At 52.8% G+C, this 20,916-nt stretch overlaps 1 protein-coding gene across 4 annotated transcripts in view; it reads left to right on the forward strand.

Annotated features, from left to right (window-relative positions):
• The first annotated feature begins 448 nt into the window (after nt 1-448).
• ANPEP (alanyl aminopeptidase, membrane) overlaps nt 449-20,916 on the forward strand; it is a 28,224-nt gene continuing 7,756 nt past the window's right edge. The window contains exons 1-15 of one of the 4 annotated variants that reach the window (XM_049905940.1): nt 449-553; nt 8,822-9,657; nt 10,185-10,327; nt 10,440-10,579; nt 10,982-11,108; nt 11,193-11,347; nt 11,507-11,620; nt 11,728-11,871; nt 12,000-12,065; nt 12,209-12,274; nt 14,058-14,236; nt 14,470-14,549; nt 15,882-16,015; nt 16,137-16,192; nt 17,364-17,511. In XM_049905940.1, the coding sequence (XP_049761897.1) occupies nt 9,053-9,657; nt 10,185-10,327; nt 10,440-10,579; nt 10,982-11,108; nt 11,193-11,347; nt 11,507-11,620; nt 11,728-11,871; nt 12,000-12,065; nt 12,209-12,274; nt 14,058-14,236; nt 14,470-14,549; nt 15,882-16,015; nt 16,137-16,192; nt 17,364-17,511 (2,157 nt within the window). In that variant the 5' untranslated portion in view covers nt 449-553; nt 8,822-9,052. Of the gene's footprint in view, nt 554-1,187; nt 1,350-8,821; nt 9,658-10,184; nt 10,328-10,439; nt 10,580-10,981; nt 11,109-11,192; nt 11,348-11,506; nt 11,621-11,727; nt 11,872-11,999; nt 12,066-12,208; nt 12,275-14,057; nt 14,237-14,469; nt 14,550-15,881; nt 16,016-16,136; nt 16,193-17,363; nt 17,512-20,916 lie in introns of those variants that run through there. The other 3 variants (XM_049905941.1, XM_049905938.1, XM_049905939.1) reach the window with 3 other exon arrangements.

Here is a 20,916-nt window from a genome sequence, read left to right on the forward strand (position 1 = left end):
CTGCCGCTCTGCCCGGTCATAACGAGTGTCAGAGATCAAGAAAGTTCAATCACGTCGCGGCGGGATTCCATCATCTGCGACACCCTCCTTCGTGGGGTGCGCGCTCCCTTTTTCTGGACGAGCGAGGCTCCCCGGGGTCCTGGAAGGACTAGGCTCTGTGCCCCTCCCCCAGGGACACAAGCCGTCCAGCTGAGGAGGGGGCGGGGCGGGGGGCTGCAACCACGAGGTGCGTGAGGACTCCGCCCCGGGGGTGGGGAGAGAAGGGACGAAGAGCGACCCCAGGCCCGCTGGACTGGCCGTCGGAGAGCGGCCCCGGTACTCCCACCCCAGGGGCTCCGGGAAGCTGCGGACGGGCAGGCGGAGTCCGGGCGGAGCTGTGGGCGGGCAGCCTGTACGGGGTTAATCCGGGAGGAGTAGCGGTCGGGTCAGGTTACTTCCCTTTAAAAAAGCCGGGAAAAGGAGGAGTCTGGTTGTGGCGGGGCCGTGTCGCTGGCTGGCCTGGCCGGTCGGTGCCCGGGGAGGAGGCTCCGAGGCCCCAGGCCAGTGGAGCGAGGTGAGGCGGGGGCTGTGGGCCGGGAAGGGGGCTTTGAAGCGGCTGGGGGGACGGGGACAAGGGTGAGGGAGGGACCTCCAGCGAGGGAACCCGGCGTCGGCTGCCCATGCCTCCTTCCTCCAGTGGGTGAACTGAAGTCCAGGGAGGGTGCAGAATTCTTTTGTACAATATCCCACTATGATCTGGTAGCCAAGTCGGTCCCCCAACTTATCAGAGGCCCTCACACCTGGAGAGGTGGCCTCTACGGGGAGGGAGCTGCTGGAGCCTGTCGGGGAGGAAAAGATGGAGAGACAGGGCTGGGGTCTGAGGTAGGGTGGTGTGAGGAGGAAAGGTGCTTAGATAGCCGTGCAAGGCATGGCCGCTGGGATCTCAGTCTTGTAGTGGGTGGGACAGAGGAAGATGAAAGGACGTCCCTGTTACCCGTTGGGGGTCTCTATAGAGCCCCAGAGAAGGAAGTGGTCCAAAGCGAACCTTTGGCATTTTGCCTCCTCCTCACCTCAACTTCAGTGAAGAGGAAAGGAACTATTTTTAAGTGCCCATTTTGCAATCATGCTCTCCCTTACTCCTTCAGCAACCCCTTGAAGGCAGCCTTAAGAGGTACATTTCCAGCCCCAGGAGATGAGGCTCAGGCAACCATGGAGCCTGCTCCAGCACACTCCGCTGGGGAGCAGCCAGGCAGATCAAAGTTCCCACTGCCACCCACACTCGTTCTGAGGAGAGGTCCTCCAACGGGCCAAAGGGGTCCCAACTCCAGCCTCCAAAATCTCCCATCAACGCAGCCAGCAGGAGACCCCAGGTGGGCCGTGCACAGGGGTTTTGTGACTTGAATCCCCACCTCGGCCCCAGGACTACACCAACTAGGCATTGTGAGGGGATGATCAGAGCACCGAGTCTCTAGATGCCCTGGACCTCTCTGGGCCTCAGTTTACCCACTTGTAAAAGGGAGATCTTGGATCAGATGACACTTCTAATTATCTGTTTTTGTGGAGGGGAGGAATAAGGGCTTGGCAGGGAAGAAGTGAGAATGGGCCACCATTCCACAGGAAGCTGGCCCCACCTGACTGGAGAGGGGGGAGCTGGCAAAGGTCAGCTGATTCACCTCTCTCCAGGGCACTGGTGTCTAAGGCCCATGCCCAACTTCCACCAAACTAGCCCACCGCCTGTGGACCTTAGAGTCTAAGACTAGACTATCAGAAAAGAAGGAGGCTACCGAAGAGCCATTTCACAGATGGAGAGGCAGGCTCTACTGCCCCCTGTCCTGTGCTTCCCCAGAGCCTTCTGTGGAGTGGGACGACAGCTCCTTACCACCCCCACACTCTTAAACCAAGCCCTCCAGCCCTTTTGCTTCAAAAGTTTTATTGCGAAATATTCTGAGATAGACAAGGGTCCACAAGTGGGAAGAGGCCAAGGTATTGGAATTGGGCCCAGTTTCTGGGATTGTGACTTTGGTGGGAGATCAGAAATCCCCTGATGGAGGCTATTCAAGAGTCCAGGCTGCTCACACTGAAGCACCAGCACTCTCGTCCCCACTGACCTCCCTTGAAGGAGGGTCTGTCCGCTCTGGTCGGTGCCATCCACCCCCAGCCCTAGGCCCAAGCCTGAGCGTCTGTCCTGAGAGGCCCTACAGTGGCTGGCAGTACCCTTGGAGGCAGGGCCAGGGTCCTTCACAGCCTGCCAAGAAGCCCTACTTCCCAGGACCTCCCCCACAGCTCCCCAATCTCTCAGCTGTTCCCCAGAGCAGCCTCTTCAGCTCCGTGCCCCTTATTGTGCCTATCAAATTCAGAAGAAGTGACACACAGTCCCCCTAAAAGATGATCAGACCTTTCATCCCAGCCAGATCTGCTGTCTGTAACTTGGGTGCTGTTATACCAAAAGGGCATGTGTCTTAGTGACCTAGGGCTACTGTAATACAAATACCACAGGTGGGTGACTTTAAAGAACAGAAATTGATTTTCTCACAGTTCTGGAGGGTAAAAGCCTAAATCCTATCTTGTCTTGGCCATTTCTTGGCTGATGGCAATCCTCACGTGGCGTCTGTCTTCCCTAGTACGGGCTTGTCTGTGTCTAATCTTCTCTTTGTATAACTCAGAAGTGATTATGTTTAGGACCCACCCTACACTAATGTGTCAACTGACTGATTCCATTATAGTAGATCCCATTATGGGAGGTCATTACATCAGGTGACATTATGGAAGGTAATCTTCTCTATCCAAGACCAACTAATTTAATCACATGATTAGATCATAACAACATATGGCCAGGATTTCAAGTCATATTTTGGGGGAATGTAATTCAATCCATAACAGCGTGTGTCTCCTTTTGTGATCTCTAACGCTTATGGGCACTGCTACCAGAGAGAATGTGGGGAGGACACTTTTAAGAGGCACATGTGGTTAAGCCTATAAACTTGCCACTAACTAGCTGTGTGACCTTGGGCAAGTCACTTAACCTCTCTGTGCCTCAGTTTCCTCATCTGTAAAGTGGGGGTGGTTATCCTGGTGGGGCACATAGTAGGTGCTCAGTAACATAGATAGGAGTTGCCCACATAGGATCTGCAGCCCAGATGGTCCCTCCCTGGCTCGTGTGCTTACCCCCAACCCCTGAGGGCCTCTTTGCCCCTTCCCTCTTAAACACCTCACATTGGACGAGAAAGGCCAAAGGGAGCTGACTTCCCATAGGGCCTTCTGAGGTTCTCACAGAAGGATCACTCTCTGAGGCTCCCAGAGGAAGCACCCTGGGGGCTGGCCACTCCAGCTTGACACAGCTGTGGGCGGAGGCCTCTGGCCTCTTCCCAGCACTCAGAAGCCTGGGAGAGGGCCAGAGGCCTGAGAAGCCAGAGTATGCCCTGCACCGGAACCCCAGCCTCGCCTTCCTCCCACTCATCACTCCCTCAGAGCAAACCGGCCAGTATTAGGGAGTCCCTTAGCCCTCAGCTTGCCCAACCCTGCAGCTCAAGTGAGGAAATTGAGCGTGAGTGGGCAGGGCTTCCCCTAGGACCCAGTGGCCTGTGATGGAGCCTGAATCACACCTCAGTTTACCTGAGTGCTTGTCCTCCGCTCTTCCGGCCACAGCTCCCTCCCAGGCTCCTGGTGTTTTCATGTTTGACTGGGAGGCAATGTGTGTCCCCATCTGAGACGAAGCTGCCTTTTCCCCTTCAGTAGTTGGTGTCCACACTTGTGGCTGTCCCTTAAATATTCTCTAACACGATTGTTATCAGCCTTAACATTTAATTTAGAAGAACTTTTGTTTCCTGGACCAGAACGTAGGCAGGGCAGAAATATATAAGCCCATACATCTTGGTTATCTACTGTTGCTATAACAGAAATACCACAAGTGGATGGTTTTAACAAAGAGAAGTTTGTTTTCTCACGATCCAGTAGGCTAGAAGTTCAAATTCAGGGTGCTGGCTCCAGGGGAAGGTTTTCTCTCCCTGTTGGCTCTGGAGGAAGGTCCTTGTCATCCATCTTTCCTTGGTCTGGGAGCATCTCCGTGCAGGAACTTCAGGTCCAAAGGACGCGCTCTGCTCCTGGCACTGCTTTCTTGGTGGTACGAGGTCCCCAACTCTCTACTCACTTCCCTTTCTTTTTATCTCTTGAGAAATAAAAGGTGGTGCAGGCCATACGCCAGGGAAACTCCCTTTATATTGGATCAGGGATGTGACCTGGTAAGGGTGTTACAATCCCACCCTAATACTCTTTAACATAAAATTTCAGTCACAAAATGGAGGACAACCATAGAATACTGGGAATCACGGCCTAACCAAGTTAATACACACGTTTCTGGGGGGACGTAATTCAATCCATGACACCATAGAAGGGTTGCTTTGATTGAGATGGGGCTGAGGGTACTCAGCTTCTTCCCATCAAGAGATTAAAGGTAAAAAAAGAATCCATTTCCTTCACCTGCAGAAAGGTGCTCCTCCAAAGACAGCCTGCCCGTGACACCTCCACCAAAATCATACAGTATGGAACAGCCATTCCCAAAGTGGGTACAGCTATACAAGGCGATTTAGGGGCTACCGAGATGAACAGTTTTTAAATAATAATCATTAAATATGTAGCAGAAAAAATAGAACTTAACACGTCAAGCTGTGATTTCATGGTCTTTATTGCTCAGAAGAAGGTTAAGTTAAAAAAAAGATTGATTTAAAGAAAAATAATCAGTAAATAACGCACTGGAGAATCACAGATGTGGCAAAACTACAGAGATGGTTTGTGTGCATGTCCTGAGAGCCCGGTCGGCAGACTAAGGACCTGATCACGCTGAGTTCCATCTTTAATCGCTCTCTCTCTTATGGATGTATCCGTTCCAGTAGCGTTTATTGCCTGCCTGCTGTGTGCTAGGTACTGTGCCTGGTGTGGAGGATTCTATAGATGTGATGCTCCCACCATGGTGCTCACAGTTGTGGGACGGGGAGGGACATAATCAGTCCTGATTGGGGCTGAGGCAGTGAAGGAGAAGAACGTGGCACTAGCTGTGTGGGGGGCAGTGCTGGGAGGGCTGCCCTGGGGCAGCATCACTGAGGTGAGCCTCATGGAGAAGTGAACGGTAGGTAGGAGCAGGCAGAAAGCTTTCCAGGCCGAAGAAGCGGCTTATGTGTGGAGACCGGAGGAGAGTTAGAGTGGTGGGTTTGAGGAACTGAAAGAGGCCAGTGTGGCTGAAGGACTGAGGCTGATGCGGGGTGGGGGAGAGAGCTTGAGATGAGGCCAGAGAAACATTGGGGACTGGGTCATACCAGGCCTGCAGGGATTGTGAACTTTATTGTGCATTTAGCCTTCCCCCCAAGTGCCTAGGAGTCCCTGGGTGGCACAAACGGTTAAGCACTCTGTACTAACTGAAAGGTTGGAGGTTTGAATATAACTTCACAAGAAAGCTCTGGCAACCTACTTCCGAAAGGTCACAGCCATTGAAAACCCTATGGAGCACAGTCCTACTCCAAAACGTATGGGGTCGCCATGAAATGGAGTCAACTCAGTGCGAACTGGGTTTTTTTTTTCCCAGGTGCTTAGGTCTTGTGGCAGGCTTTTGAACACATAGATTGTCTTTTGATAAGTGCTGTGCTAGACGTATGAGCCAGAGGCAGGGGAAGCACAAAGAGGATAGGGCAGCTACGAAAGAGAAGCCAATAATCTTTGAGCTGGGTTTTGAAGGATGAGTAGGAGTTTGACAGGAGGGAGAGAAAAGGCATTCCTGGCAGCGGAAAGAGGATGAGCAAAGGCACAAAGATATGAAAAAGCTCAGAAGGCTTAAGGAAATGCCAAGGGCCCACAGTGGGCAGTGGAAAGAGGAGAGGCCAGAGGGTCAAGTTCACAGAAAGTCTTGAGGCTCAAGCCAAAGTTTAGGTTTCATTCTGCAGGCAGTGAGGAACCAGGGAGCAGATTTGAGCAGAAGAATCCTTCCCACACTGTCAGGGAGATCGCTTTGCCAGTGTGTGCTGATAAGGCTGGCAGGCAGTTGAGGGGCAGCACTGCCACCACTGCGTGGTGGGGTGTGGAGGTGCCCAGGCCTGGGCCAAGGTAGGGACTGGAAGAGAGGCCCTTTTCAGTATGACTGCAGCTGAGGGCTGCAGAGCATGCCCCACTCTGCCCCACCGCCAGCCTGGCTGGCATGGTGCCTAGAGAAGGGACCCCTCATTTCAGGGCAGTAGGCTGCCTGCTGCACCAACTTTGAAGGCCAGAGGCCCTTCCCAAAGTGTAGATTCCAGCCAGCTGGACCTGTGGTCTGCATCCAAAGCAAACAGGAAGACCACAGTGGGCCAGGCGGGGCCTCTGTCTTTGTTTGGAGAAAGGATTAGACCAAGAGGTCTGTGGGCCTTTCTGCTACAAAGGTGGGAGGGAGCTGCAGGCCTGACCAGGGGCATAGCAGAGAGGGGTTCGGGGTGGGGGAGGGATACAAAGCCCTTGGATGCCAGCCTGCAGGGATACTCCCTTAGGAAATTCTAGCCCTGATGGAGATTGGGAACGTATGTTACATTACCCTTGGGTGCCACTGCCCCTCTTTGTCGCCATGCCCAAACTGGAGCTTTTTGCCCTCTCAGCTTGCACCCCTCCCTAGCACTTGGCTTCCCACTGGTGCCCTTGGCCATCAGCCTAGTCCTGACAGGGGGGAATGGGTGCTGGTCAGGGAGTGGGAAGTCCCTGCTGGCCCCAGACCAGGGCACCAGGGAGCAGGTCTCTGGAGGGGTTCAGGGCACCCTAGATCTGAAAGATGGCATCCAGTGGATTCCCCTGAAGACCCTGCACTCAGACCCTGGACTCCACAGGTGGCTGTTGTTCACTCTTACACTTACGCATGAATGAGTTAATCGATGCATTCATTCTATTCATGCATGTGTTCATTTAGCAAGCCTTTGTGCAGGCTCAGGGAGTGTCCGGCCCAAGCCAGGGCAGGGGGTGGCAGAAGAATGAGGTCCTCAAGGAGCAGACAGGCTAATGGAGCAGACAGGCATGTGAGCCCTGGGGTGTGTTTGGGCCTAACAAGAGCCCTGCCTGTCTGCTGTGGCTGGAACAGAGCTCAGGGAAGGGGTAGACAATTCTCCCAGGGCAGGTGTGGGGGTGGGGACAGAGGCTAGAAAGCCTTCAGTAAAGACCTCACTCCTGAACTGACTCTTTGCTCATTCATTCATTCATATACCATCTGTGCATTCACTCACCAAATATCTGTTGAGCACCTAGTATGTGCCAGGTACTGTGCCAAGTGCTGGTGAGCAGAAGCAGCCAAGGCCCTGCTCTTGGGGCGCCTGCAGTCTGGTGAGGGAGACAGGCGTGACTCAAGTTATCCCCACGCAGATAAAATGGAAAAACAGCGCTGTCATAAGGTGAACACAGAGGTTCGTGGTGCCAGTGGAGTTAATATGGGTTTGACCTGGTCAGGGAGGTCAGGACAGCTTCTGAGGAAGATCTGAATGGTAAGAATTACTCAGAGCAAGAGGAGAGAGAAGATGATCCCAGCAGGGGCGATAGCACCTTCAAAGGCCCTGTGGTGGAGGGACCATGGCCAGTTGGAGGGGCTGGATGAGGCCAGACTGTCATGACAAAGGGAAAATGTGGCGAGACTGAGTGGGCAGGCTGATGGCACTTGGGTTTTGGTCCCTTTAGAAGATTTGGTTGGGATTCTAAGAGCCCAGAAAAGGTTTTATGCAGTGGTATAAAATGATGATCTGAACTGTGTGGTACACAGGTTTGAGGGGTCCGAGCGGAAGGAGGGAGTCCGTGAGGGTACAGCAGTGTTCACATAAATGATGAGAGTGGCTTTCTTTGACTAGGACACGGTGAGGTGGGGGGACAGGGTAGATTGGCCATGGGGCAAGTGAGGGGTGGTGTCAGGTCTAAGAAACTGAACTCGTAGGTGAACGGGTGCTGTTGCTGTGTGCCCTGAAGTCAATTCCAACGTACAGCATCCAGGCAGAACTGCCCTGTGGGGCCTTCTAGGCTGTAACCTTTAACGGAGTATATCGTCAGGTCTTTCCTCCTGGGGAGTGCCTGGTCTGTTCAAACCACCTGCTTTTCGCTTTGCAGAAGAGTGCTTAACCGTTGCATCACCAGGGCTCCTGAAATGGTGATAATGAACATTATTTTTTGATAAAGGCATATTTTGTTGATTTTTTTTTTTTATGATAAATAATACCGTCCTCTCTACCAAGGAGAGGGAAAGATTGAGTTCTAGGTAAGAAAGAAGGGAATGATTTTTAGGTTCTACTGTGTGGTGTTTAATATGCTTTCTCATTAAATCTGTCCAACAAACCTGGGAAGTAAACGCTATTATTTATTTATGAGGAAACAGGTTCAGAAAGGTAAGTTATCTGCCCAAGGTCACACCTGGCAAGAGGTCAAGCCTCCACCAGCCTCCTCACCTTAAAAAAAAAAAGAAAGGCTAGTAATTGAAAAAATATTTGGCAAGAAGGGAAAGTGAGGTGAGCCTGGAAGAACTCCCTGCTCTGGAAAGGTCCACGGGAGGCTGGGACCATGTCGCGAAGAAGCCCCCAGGAGTCCTTATAGGAATCCAACCAAAAGGATGACCTGGTGTGTTCTTAACAGGAGCCAGTGACCGACCCTACTCTTCTCTGTACATTTCTGACTTCTTGCTCCTGGGAGGTCCTTCTTTGACTCTAACCTCAGTCCTCCTGCTGCTGTTCTCACCAGCTGGGTTCACAGGCACCTGGATGCCTACCTGGCTGCTCTGTCTACCCACTAGGCTGATCCTATAGCCTGCCCTTCAGCCCTCGGGCGGCTTCAGGGCAGCCTGCAGCCTGTAACTGTTTGCTCCCAGCAGGCAGACCTGAGCAGCACTCCACACTCCTGTTCCTGGATCCCTTTTCCGGAGCCCTGGGCACAGCGTGCCCCCGCCCAGTCCAGTGACCTTCGCCTGTCTGAGCCCTGGTTAATTTTTGCCCAGTCTGCTGGCTTTGGGGCTCCTCCCCCTCAAGGATATAAGCCTGGCCCAAGGCTGCTCCATTCTCTGCCGGTCCTGAGCCGCCCCAGCTCCCTGCCCTCCCTCACCATGGCCAAGGGCTTCTATATCTCCAAGTCCCTGGGCATCCTGGGCATCCTTCTGGGTGTGGTGGCTGTGTGCACCATCATTGCCCTGTCTGTGGTGTATACCAATGAGAAGAACAAGAATGCAAAGAACTCCAGCTCGGAGCACCCCACCTCAGGCCCCACCTTGGCCACCACCTCAGCTACTACCTTGGATGAAAGCAAACCGTGGAACAGATACCGCCTCCCCGAGACACTGATACCTGAGTCCTACAGGGTGAGGCTGAGGCCCTACCTCACCCCCAACGACCAGGGCCTGTACATCTTCCAGGGCAGCAGCACCGTCCGCTTCACCTGCGTGGAGGCCACCAATCTCATCCTCATCCATAGCAAGAAGCTCAACTACACCTCCCAAGGGCACCTGGTGACTCTGCGGGGCGTAGGGGGCTCCCAGCCCCCTGAAATCAATACGACCGAGCTGGTCGTGCTCACTGACTACCTGGTGGTGCACCTGAAGGGCAACCTGACGGTAGGCAGCCAGTACGAGATGGACAGCGAGTTTGTGGGGGAGCTGGCTGACGACCTGGCGGGCTTCTATCGAAGCGAGTACACGGATGGGAATGTCAAAAAGTAAGTTTGAGCTGGGTCTACCTAGTGGGTGCAGATCCTAGATGCTGGATCCTGGAGGCTAAGTGAAGTTTGGTTTCAAGGCCTTCTGGACCCTTCACTGGCCCATGACTCTACCAGCAGCATCTGGTGGAACAGCTACCCTGACGGCAAACCCTTTTCCGGAGGGCTTCCTTATCCCATGTCAAGGAATCAGGGATGAGGGGCAAAAGTGCCCCTTTGACAGATAGGAAAACTGAGATTCGGAGGAGAGAAATGGCTCACACAAGGCCCCCCAAGTAATACAGCAGTGGAGCCTGCCAGAACTCTGATCCTGAGTTCAGAAGGAGCCCCGATCTGCCACTGTCAGCTAACCTGCTAGGGTCCTGAGGCCACTGGGAATGGGGGGTAGGGCAGGGATTTTGCTGAAACAGCTGCCCATGCACCCCTTCCCCTGCAAGCCCAGCAGGACCTTAAGGCCCCATGTACCCATGCCCACATGACTTAGGGATTCTGCCCACATACCCTCTAACATCTTGGTATCTGGGCAGGGTGGTGGCCACAACTCAGATGCAGGCCGCAGATGCCCGGAAATCCTTCCCCTGCTTTGACGAGCCGGCCATGAAGGCCACGTTTAACATCACGATCGTCCACCCCAAGGACCTCACCGTTCTGTCTAACATGCTACCCAAAGGTGAATGGGTTCTGTCCTGGGGCCACACTGCCTTAGGGAGGAGGGACCTGGGGCTGAGATGCAGGGCAGGGAAGGGGGTGCATCCTCACACTCCTGTGTGCTCCGTACCCAGGTCCCAGTGTCCCACTTGATGAAGATCCTGCCTGGAACGTCACTGAGTTCCACCCCACGCCCCGGATGTCCACGTACCTGCTGGCCTACATCATCAGCGAGTTTACCCCTGTGGAGGAAGAAACACAGAACGGAGTCCTGGTATGAAGCTTGGCCCACCTGTCCTCCTTCCCTGGGACCAGCCTAGCCTGGAGCTATTCCTGTTAGCTCCTCCCTGCACCAGCCCCTGGATCTTCAGGCCAATGTTTGAATAGCTCTGTGTGATCTCAGGCAATTGCCTTCTTAAGTTCTCTGAATCTCACTTTCTGCATTTGAGAAATGTAATAATGTCCTCATGAAGCTACTAGAGAGGTGGTGGCTCTGACTATTGTTTTTCCCCAAGGGCCTCTCCCTAGGACCCAAAGCCCCCCAAAATCCCCAAGTCCCCTCTTCTGCTGACGAGGCCTCCCAACGGGTAGCCCACCAGCCTGCCAGGTCCCTGACTCGTCCACCTGCACCAGGCCCAGGAGGGGCCTCCTGACCTACCCTCCACCCTCTTTTCAGATCCGTATCTGGGCTCGGCCCAGTGCAACCACGGAGGGCCACAGTAATTATGCCCTGAATGTGACAGGCCCCATCCTGGACTTCTTTGCCCAGTATTATAACACATCCTACCCACTAGAAAAATCCGGTGAGTGAGGGGTCCCTCGTGGTGGGGGGCAGTGGTTGGGGTTCCACACCCAGGGCCATCCAGCCAACAGCCTCACCTCCCCAGACCAGATCGCCCTGCCCGACTTCAACGCGGGTGCCATGGAGAACTGGGGGCTGGTGACTTACCGGGAGAATTCCCTGCTGTTCGACCCGCTGTCCTCTTCCATCAGCAACAAGGAGCGGGTGGTCACTGTGATTGCTCATGAGCTGGCCCACCAGGTACCCCCATCATGGGGAGTGCAGATGCAGAGGGGGCTTCTGGGAAGAGTCCTACCTGGCAGGGTGACAGGGAGGGGTTACAGTGAGGAAGGATAGCTCTGGGTACTACTGGTGACAGCCAGGCCAGAGTAGCTTGCCGCTGACCCCCTCTCCCCACAGTGGTTTGGAAACCTGGTTACCGTGGCCTGGTGGAATGACTTGTGGCTGAACGAGGGCTTTGCCTCCTATGTGGAGTACCTGGGTGCTGATTATGCAGAACCCAGCTGGAATCTGGTGAGCTAGGTGACCAGTGGTCCCTGGGATCCAGAGTGGGGTGGACCTGGGTTATCCCCTCCCAGGCCAGTCTGCCCAGCCCTCTGATGGCCATTGGGGATTTGCAGAAAGACCTCATAGTGGTGAATGAGGTGTACCGTGTGATGGCCGTGGATGCACTGGCCTCCTCCCACCCACTGTCCTCCCCTGCCGATGAGGTCAATACACCCGCCCAGATTAGCGAGCAGTTTGACACCATCGCCTACAGCAAGGTGAGCCTTACCCTCTGGGATGGGGTACCGGGAGGGAGGTGGGGACTTGGCCAGGAGGGGGCCTTTCCCAGCCCTATGGTGGTCCAGCCCAGTCTCCCTGAGGCCCCTCTCCCATTGCTCTTCCCCAGGGAGCTTCAGTCCTCAGGATGTTGTCCAGCTTCCTGACTGAGGAAGTATTCAAGGAGGGCCTGGTGGTGAGTATTCCTTGGCCAGCCATGGGGTAGGTGGGCTTCTTTCAGCACCTGCCCTTTGCCCCAGCCCCAGGCTACCACCAGGGTTGAATGGTGGAGTCTGGGGGACACCAGCTTTGTCCTCACCATGCCCTGTCTTTCCACAGTCCTACCTCCATGCCTTTGCCTATAGTAACACCAACTACCTGGACCTGTGGGAACACCTGCAGAAGGTCAGTAACAGCCAGCCCCCATGAAGTCATTCTGTTGGGGTCCCGAGATGCTGAAAGTCCCTGGGGAAGCATATATGTAAGAGAATGAGGTCTGGATCATTCTTATTACCATGCCAGGCAGGTCGTTTGGAGCCTCAGTTGCTCATCTGTAAAATGGGTGCCATGATGGTGACTTGATGTGAGGCCCTGTGTCAAGACCCCTGGCAGGTGGCCTGCCTCACAGTATAACGAGCTCCGTGAGGAGAGCCACTGCATCTCTTCATCCTTTAGCGGTGAGGAAGTGAGCTATCCCGGTTCCCAAGCCCAGCCCTTCTCTGCCTGGAACTTGGAGCCAGTCATATAAGCTACTCAGCACTTCCGGCTGCCCTGTGCCCCAACCTGCCACTCCCAGGCATGACTTTGCATACACCACCAACCTCAGCACAAACTCTGACCCTCTGCTTCTGCCCGCCTTCATTCCGGTCCACTCAGACCCCTTCTGTTTTGTGGGGCAAATTCGCACCTCCCCTCTTCCCCAGGGGCCACCACCTCTCTCCCTACCTCTCTGGGAGGCCGCCCCACCCGTACGTGGGGCTGGAGTCTGCACACTGTCCATTGTCCCTCCATCATTTCCACTCCTACACTGCCCTCCCCCTTCCCTATGGTTCTCTTCAGCCAAGGATGTGGCCCCTGAGGTGTCTGGTCCCTCCTGCACCAATATCCCCTCTGGAATCCTACAATCTAGTCTTCCCCTTGGACTGCCCAGCCAGCTTGTCTAACCCCCACTACTGCCCCTGTCTGTCTATGCCCCTGTCTGTCTAGGCCCCAGGTGTCTGGGCCTCATGGTCAGTCAGACCACAGAGGGGAGACCAAGGTCCTCATTAGGAGTTCCCTCTGGGCTGGTTTCTATCCGACTTACATCTCCCACAAGCTTGGCCCAGCTCCCCAACCTTGAATAGACGCTGCTGGCAAGATGGCTCTGGCACCTCTGCCCCTACTTTTCCCTTCCACCTCCATGCAGACCTCCTTGCTTTGCTGTGGTTTTCTCCTTTTTCCACCCTCTCCAAACCCACACCCCTTCTATGCTCAGACACCCCTCCAGCTCTGCAGGGCCCTTCTCCCTTCCTCCCTCTGCCGCCCTCCCCACAGCTTTTAGCCCTTCTGACATGCTCCTCTGCCATCTTATTCTTAGGTGTTTACTGACTTTTCCACTCTTGTTGTTACAAAAGCAATGCACATGCATGGGAGAAAATGAAAAAGATCCAAGAAAAAAATAAAAACCATCCCTAAGCCTGTCCTCCAGATCCCCATCTGGGTTCATTTCCTTCATACACATGCACACGCTTGCACATATGTGTGTGCATGTGTGTACCCAGGCACACACATGCACACAGGCTCCCCCCATAGCCCTCTGCCTTGACCCCCTTCCCTCCTCTCTCTGTCTCCTTTTCCTTCTCATCTCCCCAGTGTTACTCAGGCTGAACCATGAGTATGCCGTGCCCCTCCACAACACAGGGTGGGCCACAGAATGGGGGGCCACAGGGATTAACTTAACTGATTTGGACTGAACCGAAGCTGGGAAGCCTTCTAGCTGGCCTAGCCCTGCACCGCCAGGAGCAGCACAGCTGGGACTGGGGCCCAGCTCCTGACTCCCAGTTCACTTTCTACTGCCTCCCCCACAGCGTGGGCCCCATGGGGTAGAGGCCAGAGTCTGCAGGGGCTGCAGGCAAGGGATTGCCCTGGGTGAGTGGGGGTGGGAGGGTGGCTCTCCACTGACAACCACACTACCTGGCTCTGCCCTCAGGCTGTGGGAAACCACACACCACCCCTCAACCTTCCTACCACCGTGAAAAACATCATGGACCGATGGACCCTGCAAATGGGCTTCCCTGTCATCACTGTGGATACCAACACTGGGTCCATCTCCCAGAAGCACTTCCTCCTTGACCCCGAGTCCAATGTCACCCGCCCCTCAGAGTTCAAGTGAGCAGAGTCCCTGAAGCAGGGGTCCTAGTGAGTCCTAGAGCAGGTGCTACAATGGTGCCCCCTGACCATAGTGGACCCTGGCCTGCTGTGGTCCCAGCTCCAGTGGCCATACTTAAGCACTCCCTCCTGGGACCAGAAGAATGGGCACTTGGCACCAGAGTTGGGCAGAAACTGGGAGCCAGGGCAGAGCTGCCATCTCTTACCGCCTGGCCCCCGGTCTCTCGTTGCAGCTACCTGTGGTTCGTGCCCATCTCGTCTATTAGAAATGGTGGAGAACAGACAGAATACTGGCTGGAGGACACCAAGGAAGGTAACCCAGCCCTGCCCTAGTAGGCAGTATTCCCCAGCCCACACCCCCAGCTCCTGGTTCACATTCTGGAAGTTCCTTCATTATTTCATTCAACAAATGGAGCAGACTTCTTTGGTTCCAGTTTCCACTCTGCCACTGCTCAGCTGTGTGACCCTGGGCAAGTTACTTCCCCTCTCTGGTCTCCATTTCTTCATCTGTAAAATGGGGCTAAGAATAAGGTCTACCAAATTAGGTTGCATGAAGATTAAATGAGACAATCCACGTAAAATGGTTAAAACAGTGCCTGGCACATGGTAAGCTCTGAACGCATGAGCAGCCCTACTCTTCCCCAGGCACTGAGGAAACAAAGGTCAAGGCCAGCCACCCTCTGCCTTGACCAAGGTTACAGATTATGGGAATGCAGACAAGTGGTTATAAACATACCATAGCTGTGCTGAGCGCTTTATCAAAGGCATGTATAACTGGGCTACTGGGGCATGGGGGCAGGGAGCTGGGAATAAGGGAGGTTTAGCTTCATGGAGAAGTCAGGGAAGGCTTCTTGGAGGAGAATAGCTGAGTCTTAGAGGAATAGTAGTAGTAAGCCAGGCTGCCAGGGCAGAGAAAAGTATTCCAGGCAGAGGAGCTAGCAAGTGCAAGGACATGGAGGTAGAGAGCAAGGGGACCGAGTGTGACTAAGGCAGAGGTGTGCCCAGAGGGGAAGCTGGGTCCTGGAGAGCTCTGCAGACTCTGGGAGACAAAGGCTGTGTCTTCCGATGGAGGAGCCTGGGCGAGTGGGCAGTGAGCAAGTGATTAGGTCAGGCCTCTGGGGCTGGAAAGAGCCCTTTGGTGCCAGGAGAAAGAATGCAAGAGGTGGGAGAGGGGAAGGGAGAGCAGTGAGGAGGGGGTGCTGAGCCCTAAGGAAGATCTGAGCAGTGTTGGGGGGCTGGCTGGGTGGGAGGAGAGGGAGGGGAGGAGTGTGTGGGTTTTCAGTTTGGGTGACAGTATGTGATGGAGCTGTTCCAGGCAAGAGGGCAGGGGAAGAAGAGAGGGAGCTGAGCCTGAGTGGCCAGGGGTGTGCTGATGGAGACATCCAGGCCATTGTCACCGGCCTGGCCACACGGAGCCTGTTTGAGGTCACTGACCAGCCAGAAGCAGAGTTCGGCCCTGCAGGCCAGTCCTACACCCTGGTTCTCCCACCCTCCTTGGCATCATTGCCGCAAAGGCTTGAGGGCGAGCTGATGCCAGGCTGCATAGGAAGATACTCTAATGGAAACCTGGAGAGAGGAGGCCTGGGGGAAGGTCAGCTACGGCCTTCTGAGCAGCCCCTGCTCCAGCTCTGGTTCCTCCTCACAGCCCAGGACAAGCGGTTCAAAACGGAGGCTGATGCCTGGGTCCTGCTGAACATCAACGTGACGGGCTATTACCAGGTGAACTATGACAGTAACAACTGGAGGAAGATTCAGAATCAGCTGCAGTCAGATTTGTCGGTGGGTGTCTGCCATCTCCCCATCCCCTGGCCCCAGGCCCAGGCCCAGCCCGAGCCCCAGGATGGGGCAGGGCCTGTCGCCACTGCCAGCTTCAGGTCACACACTCTGTTTCCCTTTCTAGGCCATCCCTGTCATCAATCGGGCCCAGATCATCTACGACTCCTTCAACCTGGCCAGGTGGGTGGCCCCATTTGTCCGTGGGCCCAGCCTGGCACAGCCAGTGCTTCCCCTGTTGTGTTTGCTATGTGCCGGGCACAGAGCAGTGGGCTCCCTTACACCACCTCCAGGGGCGTAGCAAGGGTAACAAGTGCCCAGGGGTAACCTCTAAATTGTCCACCCCCCCAATCTGAGCACCCAGGGGCAATCTCTACATTGCGTGCTCCCTCCCCCAGTTTCAGGATGAGTGGATGTTGATAGCAGCAATGTGTCAATAGAAATGGCTTCCCCTCTCTTGTCTGGCTGCCTCAGTCAGGCGCCTTTCATGTTTGTGGCACCTCGGGATGTCATTCCACGCCTCATCTGGTGCGCCCTTGGACTTGTGCCTGGGGGCAAGTGCCCTCCTCTGCTGGCCCCTTGCTACGCCTCTGATCACCCCCATCCGCCATATACTGCTCCCCGAGTCTTCATGCTCCAAGAGATTGGTAGCATGATTACCCCCAGTTCACAGATGAACAAACTGAGATTCGGAGTACTTTGCCTGAGGTCACACAGTAGCCCATGTCAGCCAGACACAGGACTGTCCAGCTCCAAAACCTCATTGTACCCCATGGTGCCACACTTTTCCTGAGGATCTATGGGGTGCCAGGCTGCCCTGCTAGGTACTGGGAGGATCTGGAACGGGCAGGCCAGCAGAGACGCAGCATGGATGAACAAATATTGATTGAGCAGCTACTGTGTTCCCAAGAGGTGCTAAGCTCTGACATGACTGATGTCACCCATAGATCCAAACATTCATGAAGCAAATGTGCATAGACAGCTTGAGGAAGAGGAGAGAGGAAGGCTTAGAGGGCTGAGCAAGCCAGAGAAGGGGGCTGGGCAGAGTAAAGAGCACAGGTTTTTTATCCTTTTGAATCTCAGCTCTCTTCTGGGCTGTGTGGCCTTGGGTGATTCACTTTACCTCTCTGAGCCTCAGTTTCCTCACCTGTGGATGGAGCACCACCCAACATCCATGTCCTCCATTCCCTCCTGGTGAATGCTGAAGCTGAGTCAGCTGGGGCTCTGGACCTCAGGCTCCAGGATGGGGCAGAGTCCAGGGTTGAGGAGGAGTCTTGGCAGCCTGGGCTGGGGTTTCTTGGATGTGACTGGGCAGGGTGGAGGTGCTGACTTGGGCCTCTCTGTTTGTCCCCAGTGCCCAAATAGTCTCTGTCACTCTGGCGCTCAACAACACGCTCTTCCTGATCAAAGAGAGAGAGTACATGCCCTGGCAGGCCGCCCTGAGCAGCCTGAGCTACTTCCAGCTCATGTTCGACCGCTCCGAGGTCTATGGTCCCATGCAGGTACGGAGGAGCTCACAGGGCTCAGAGACCCACTCCCTCTCAGTGCCTGAAGGGCACCCTTAGAAAGTTAATAGAAATCATTCTGGAGTGGTAAAACCCTCCAAGCTAATGCAAAACCAGGTCCTTTCCTGAGAGCAGGCCTGGGAGAGCAGGAGAGAACAAGAGGGATACAGGGTGAAGGGGGCAGGTACTGAGAAGGTGAGAAGGTAGGGCAGGGCAAAAAACAGACACTAGGATTTCTAGCAAAGTTTGCTGATTTGAAATATGGGAAATCAGCACCTTCAGAAGGCACAGAAAAGGCCACTGTGCTGGAGGACCTGTCTGTCACAAGCTTCTCAGGCCTCAGTTAACTCCTCTATAAAATGAGCAGGTCCCTACCTGCCTAGCTTGCCCTTCTGGGCTGTGAGGGACACGCTGATATTAATAGGCTTTTAAGTATTTGAATGCTGAGCACCAGGGTGAAATATTTGGGAAGTGCTCTAGGTGGACCTGAGATGAGACTTGGTGGAAGAAGGATACTGGTGAGGAACGTACAGCTGAAATGTTCTTCCCTCTGCCTCCTTTTGGGGTCTCAGGAATAGCTGCTTGAGGGTTGAGACTCCCACTTGGGGGTCCAAGGGGAAACTCAGGGTTTCTCAAGATGAAGCTAGAGCCATAAAGATGTTCACTGCAGAGTTGTTTATAATAAACAAAAAATAAATAAATAAACCCACAAAAACACTTAAATGTCCAACAGTTGGGGATTGGTTAAGTAAACTGTAGACTATCCATTTAATGGAATATTATGTAGCTTTTAGACCATACCGGAAGAGGTTTTGTATTTTTTATGCTTATGCAGCTTTGTTCTTTTTTTAAAAAATAATTTATTTTTTGTCAAAAATATATACAGCAAAACATACATCAATTCAACAATTTCGACCTGTACAATTCAGTGAGTTCATTACATTCAAGTTGTGCAACCATTCTCGCTGTCCTTTTCCAAATTATTCCTCCACCAATAACATAAACTTACTGACTCCTAGGCTTCTTATTTAACCTTTCAAGTTGCTGTTGTCAGTTTGATCCTATATAGATAATTCTTTAAAGGAGCACAATGCTCAAGACAGATATTCTTCACTAATTAAGCTAAACTATTGTTTGGTTTAAAGAAGACTTCAGGGGATATTTCCGGTTAAAGGTTAAGGGCAATAGTTTTGGGGTTCATCCAGCCTACGTAGCTCCAGAAAGTCTGAATTCCATGAAAATTTGAGAGTCTGTTCAACATCGCTCCCCTTTTGGTCGGGATTCTTCTATGGAATCCTTGATCAAACATTTGGTAATGGTAGCTGGGCACCATCCAGTTCTTTGGGTCTCATGGCAAAGGAGGCAGGTTTTTATTATTATTTTATTTTTATGTTATCTATTAGCTTTCTATTATGGTAAATAAGGTTTACCTTACAACCTGCCTTCCTCCAATTCTTCCCATCCTCCTAATGTAGTTAAATCACAATATTTGGTCAAATCAGTATTCAGCGTTTAATTTATTGTGATTCTTTAAACATTTTCTCTGCTGAGCCACATAGAGTACTATGTTTGTGTTTCCTTTTTTATACATCTTGTACAAATGTATCAGATAATAGATCAGTTTTGTTTTTTCCTGGAGACATCCCTCCTGGAGCCCTGTGTCCTGCAGGCTTTCCTCTAGATCTGCTGCCCAGCTCTTGTGCTGGGAGGCTTTTCTCCAATGTTGCATCTCCTGTTTCCTGGATCCCTTGGATTCTTCCTTGATTTTTCTCTCTCATAACTGGAGCATATCTTCTAGGAGTTTTTGAGAAATGGTGCATGAGAGAGAGATTTTCTGAGGCCTTGCATGTCTGAAATGTCTTTATTCCACCTTCACTCTTGAGTGCTAGTTTGTCTGGTTTAGAAACTTCTGGATTGGAAATTATTCTCAGAATGTTTAAGGTCTTGCTCTACTGATATCATTCTTCTTTTGTTGCTATTGAGAAGCTCAGAGCCTTTCTCACTTTGAATATGGCCTGTTTTTAATTCTTCTGGGAGCTTTTGGACTCTTCTCTGATCCCGGTGGATCATCCTTCTACCCTTTCAGCCTGGGCGGATTAGGACTTTTTTTTTTTTTTTTTTGGCATTGTTTCTGTAAAGCTTTCTTCCCCTCCTTTGTGGAACTCCTGTTAATCCAATTTGCTTCTCCTGCATTGATCCTCCAGTGTTCTTACCTCCTCTCTCCTATTTTCTACCCTGTTGACTTTAGTTCCTCCTTTCTGGGAGATTCCCTCGGCTTTACGCTCCACCTCTTCTCTAGAGATTGTTTTCATTTCTTGTATCACATTTTTCGATTTCCAACTGCTCTTTCTGGTTCCAGCATTCTATGCAACATCTTTTCTTAACTCTCTGCATATATTTACTACAGGTTTTCTTTTTCTTCTGTTGACTTCTTTCCTCTGAGTTTTCTATTTGTTTTGATCTCCTCTTTCACATTGGAGGCTATGCTGCCTCTTTGAATTTGAGAGTGAGGTGGTGAAAAGTGATTGAAAACTCCATGGAGAGGGTGGAGTTTGCCGACTAGGGGTCTCAATATGAAGTAATTAAGTGGCCAAGTAGCTGTTCATTGAGAGATCCCCAAAATAGTTTCCACAGGTGTTTTCTCTTGAAACCATTCACTTTCTCCAAAGAACAAGTCTCCCAACTTATGCAATGAGGCGGGTGATGCTCACTGTGGGATCAGAGTGCGGTAGGGAGCTGGGATACCACTACTCAGCAGATAACTTTCACCTCTGATCCTCTCTGCAGTCTGGCAACCTCCTTGGCCCCCACTATGTCTGGTGACGCTGGGACCTGAGCCTTTCTGATTCCTTTTTTCCTATGGGTTGTTACCTACTGCAAGGGGCAGGAGTGGGGGCTTGGAGATTCAGTTACTCCTTCTACAGACTTTGACTCGATTCTCCTGTTTGCAGCCCCTGCCTCCGCCTTGCCCCCCAAAGACTGTCCCTCTAAATCCTGAGCCTATCTAGGGCTCCTCGTGGCCAGTAGTCAGGCTCCCCGTCAGCATCTCCCCCTCTGCAGGGCACTGTTGCGGATTCTCCCCCTCTGCTGAGTCCCTTTACAGCTCCCTCTCTCCACTTTCCAGCTGTCTAACAGCATTGGCATCTTGTACACTGTTGCTTCCTTGCCCAGTCTCTTTATTCTTAGGGGTTTACTCCTTTTACATTTGGATGTGGCCTCAGGTGGGCACAAATGTCCATCTACCATGTTGAATCAGCCTGCAAAGGATTTTAAAATATTAGGCAGGGCTTATGTGACACTTAAAGTGAAAAAGAGCAGTACACCAAATAAGAAAAATGTAGGAAAGAGAAGGAAGTCATGGATTGGTTAAGTTCCCGGGTGGTTTTTATTTTCTGTGTTTTC

This window comes from Elephas maximus, chromosome 13 (assembly GCF_024166365.1).
Source record: "Elephas maximus indicus isolate mEleMax1 chromosome 13, mEleMax1 primary haplotype, whole genome shotgun sequence".
Taxonomy (NCBI): Eukaryota; Metazoa; Chordata; class Mammalia; order Proboscidea; family Elephantidae; genus Elephas; species Elephas maximus.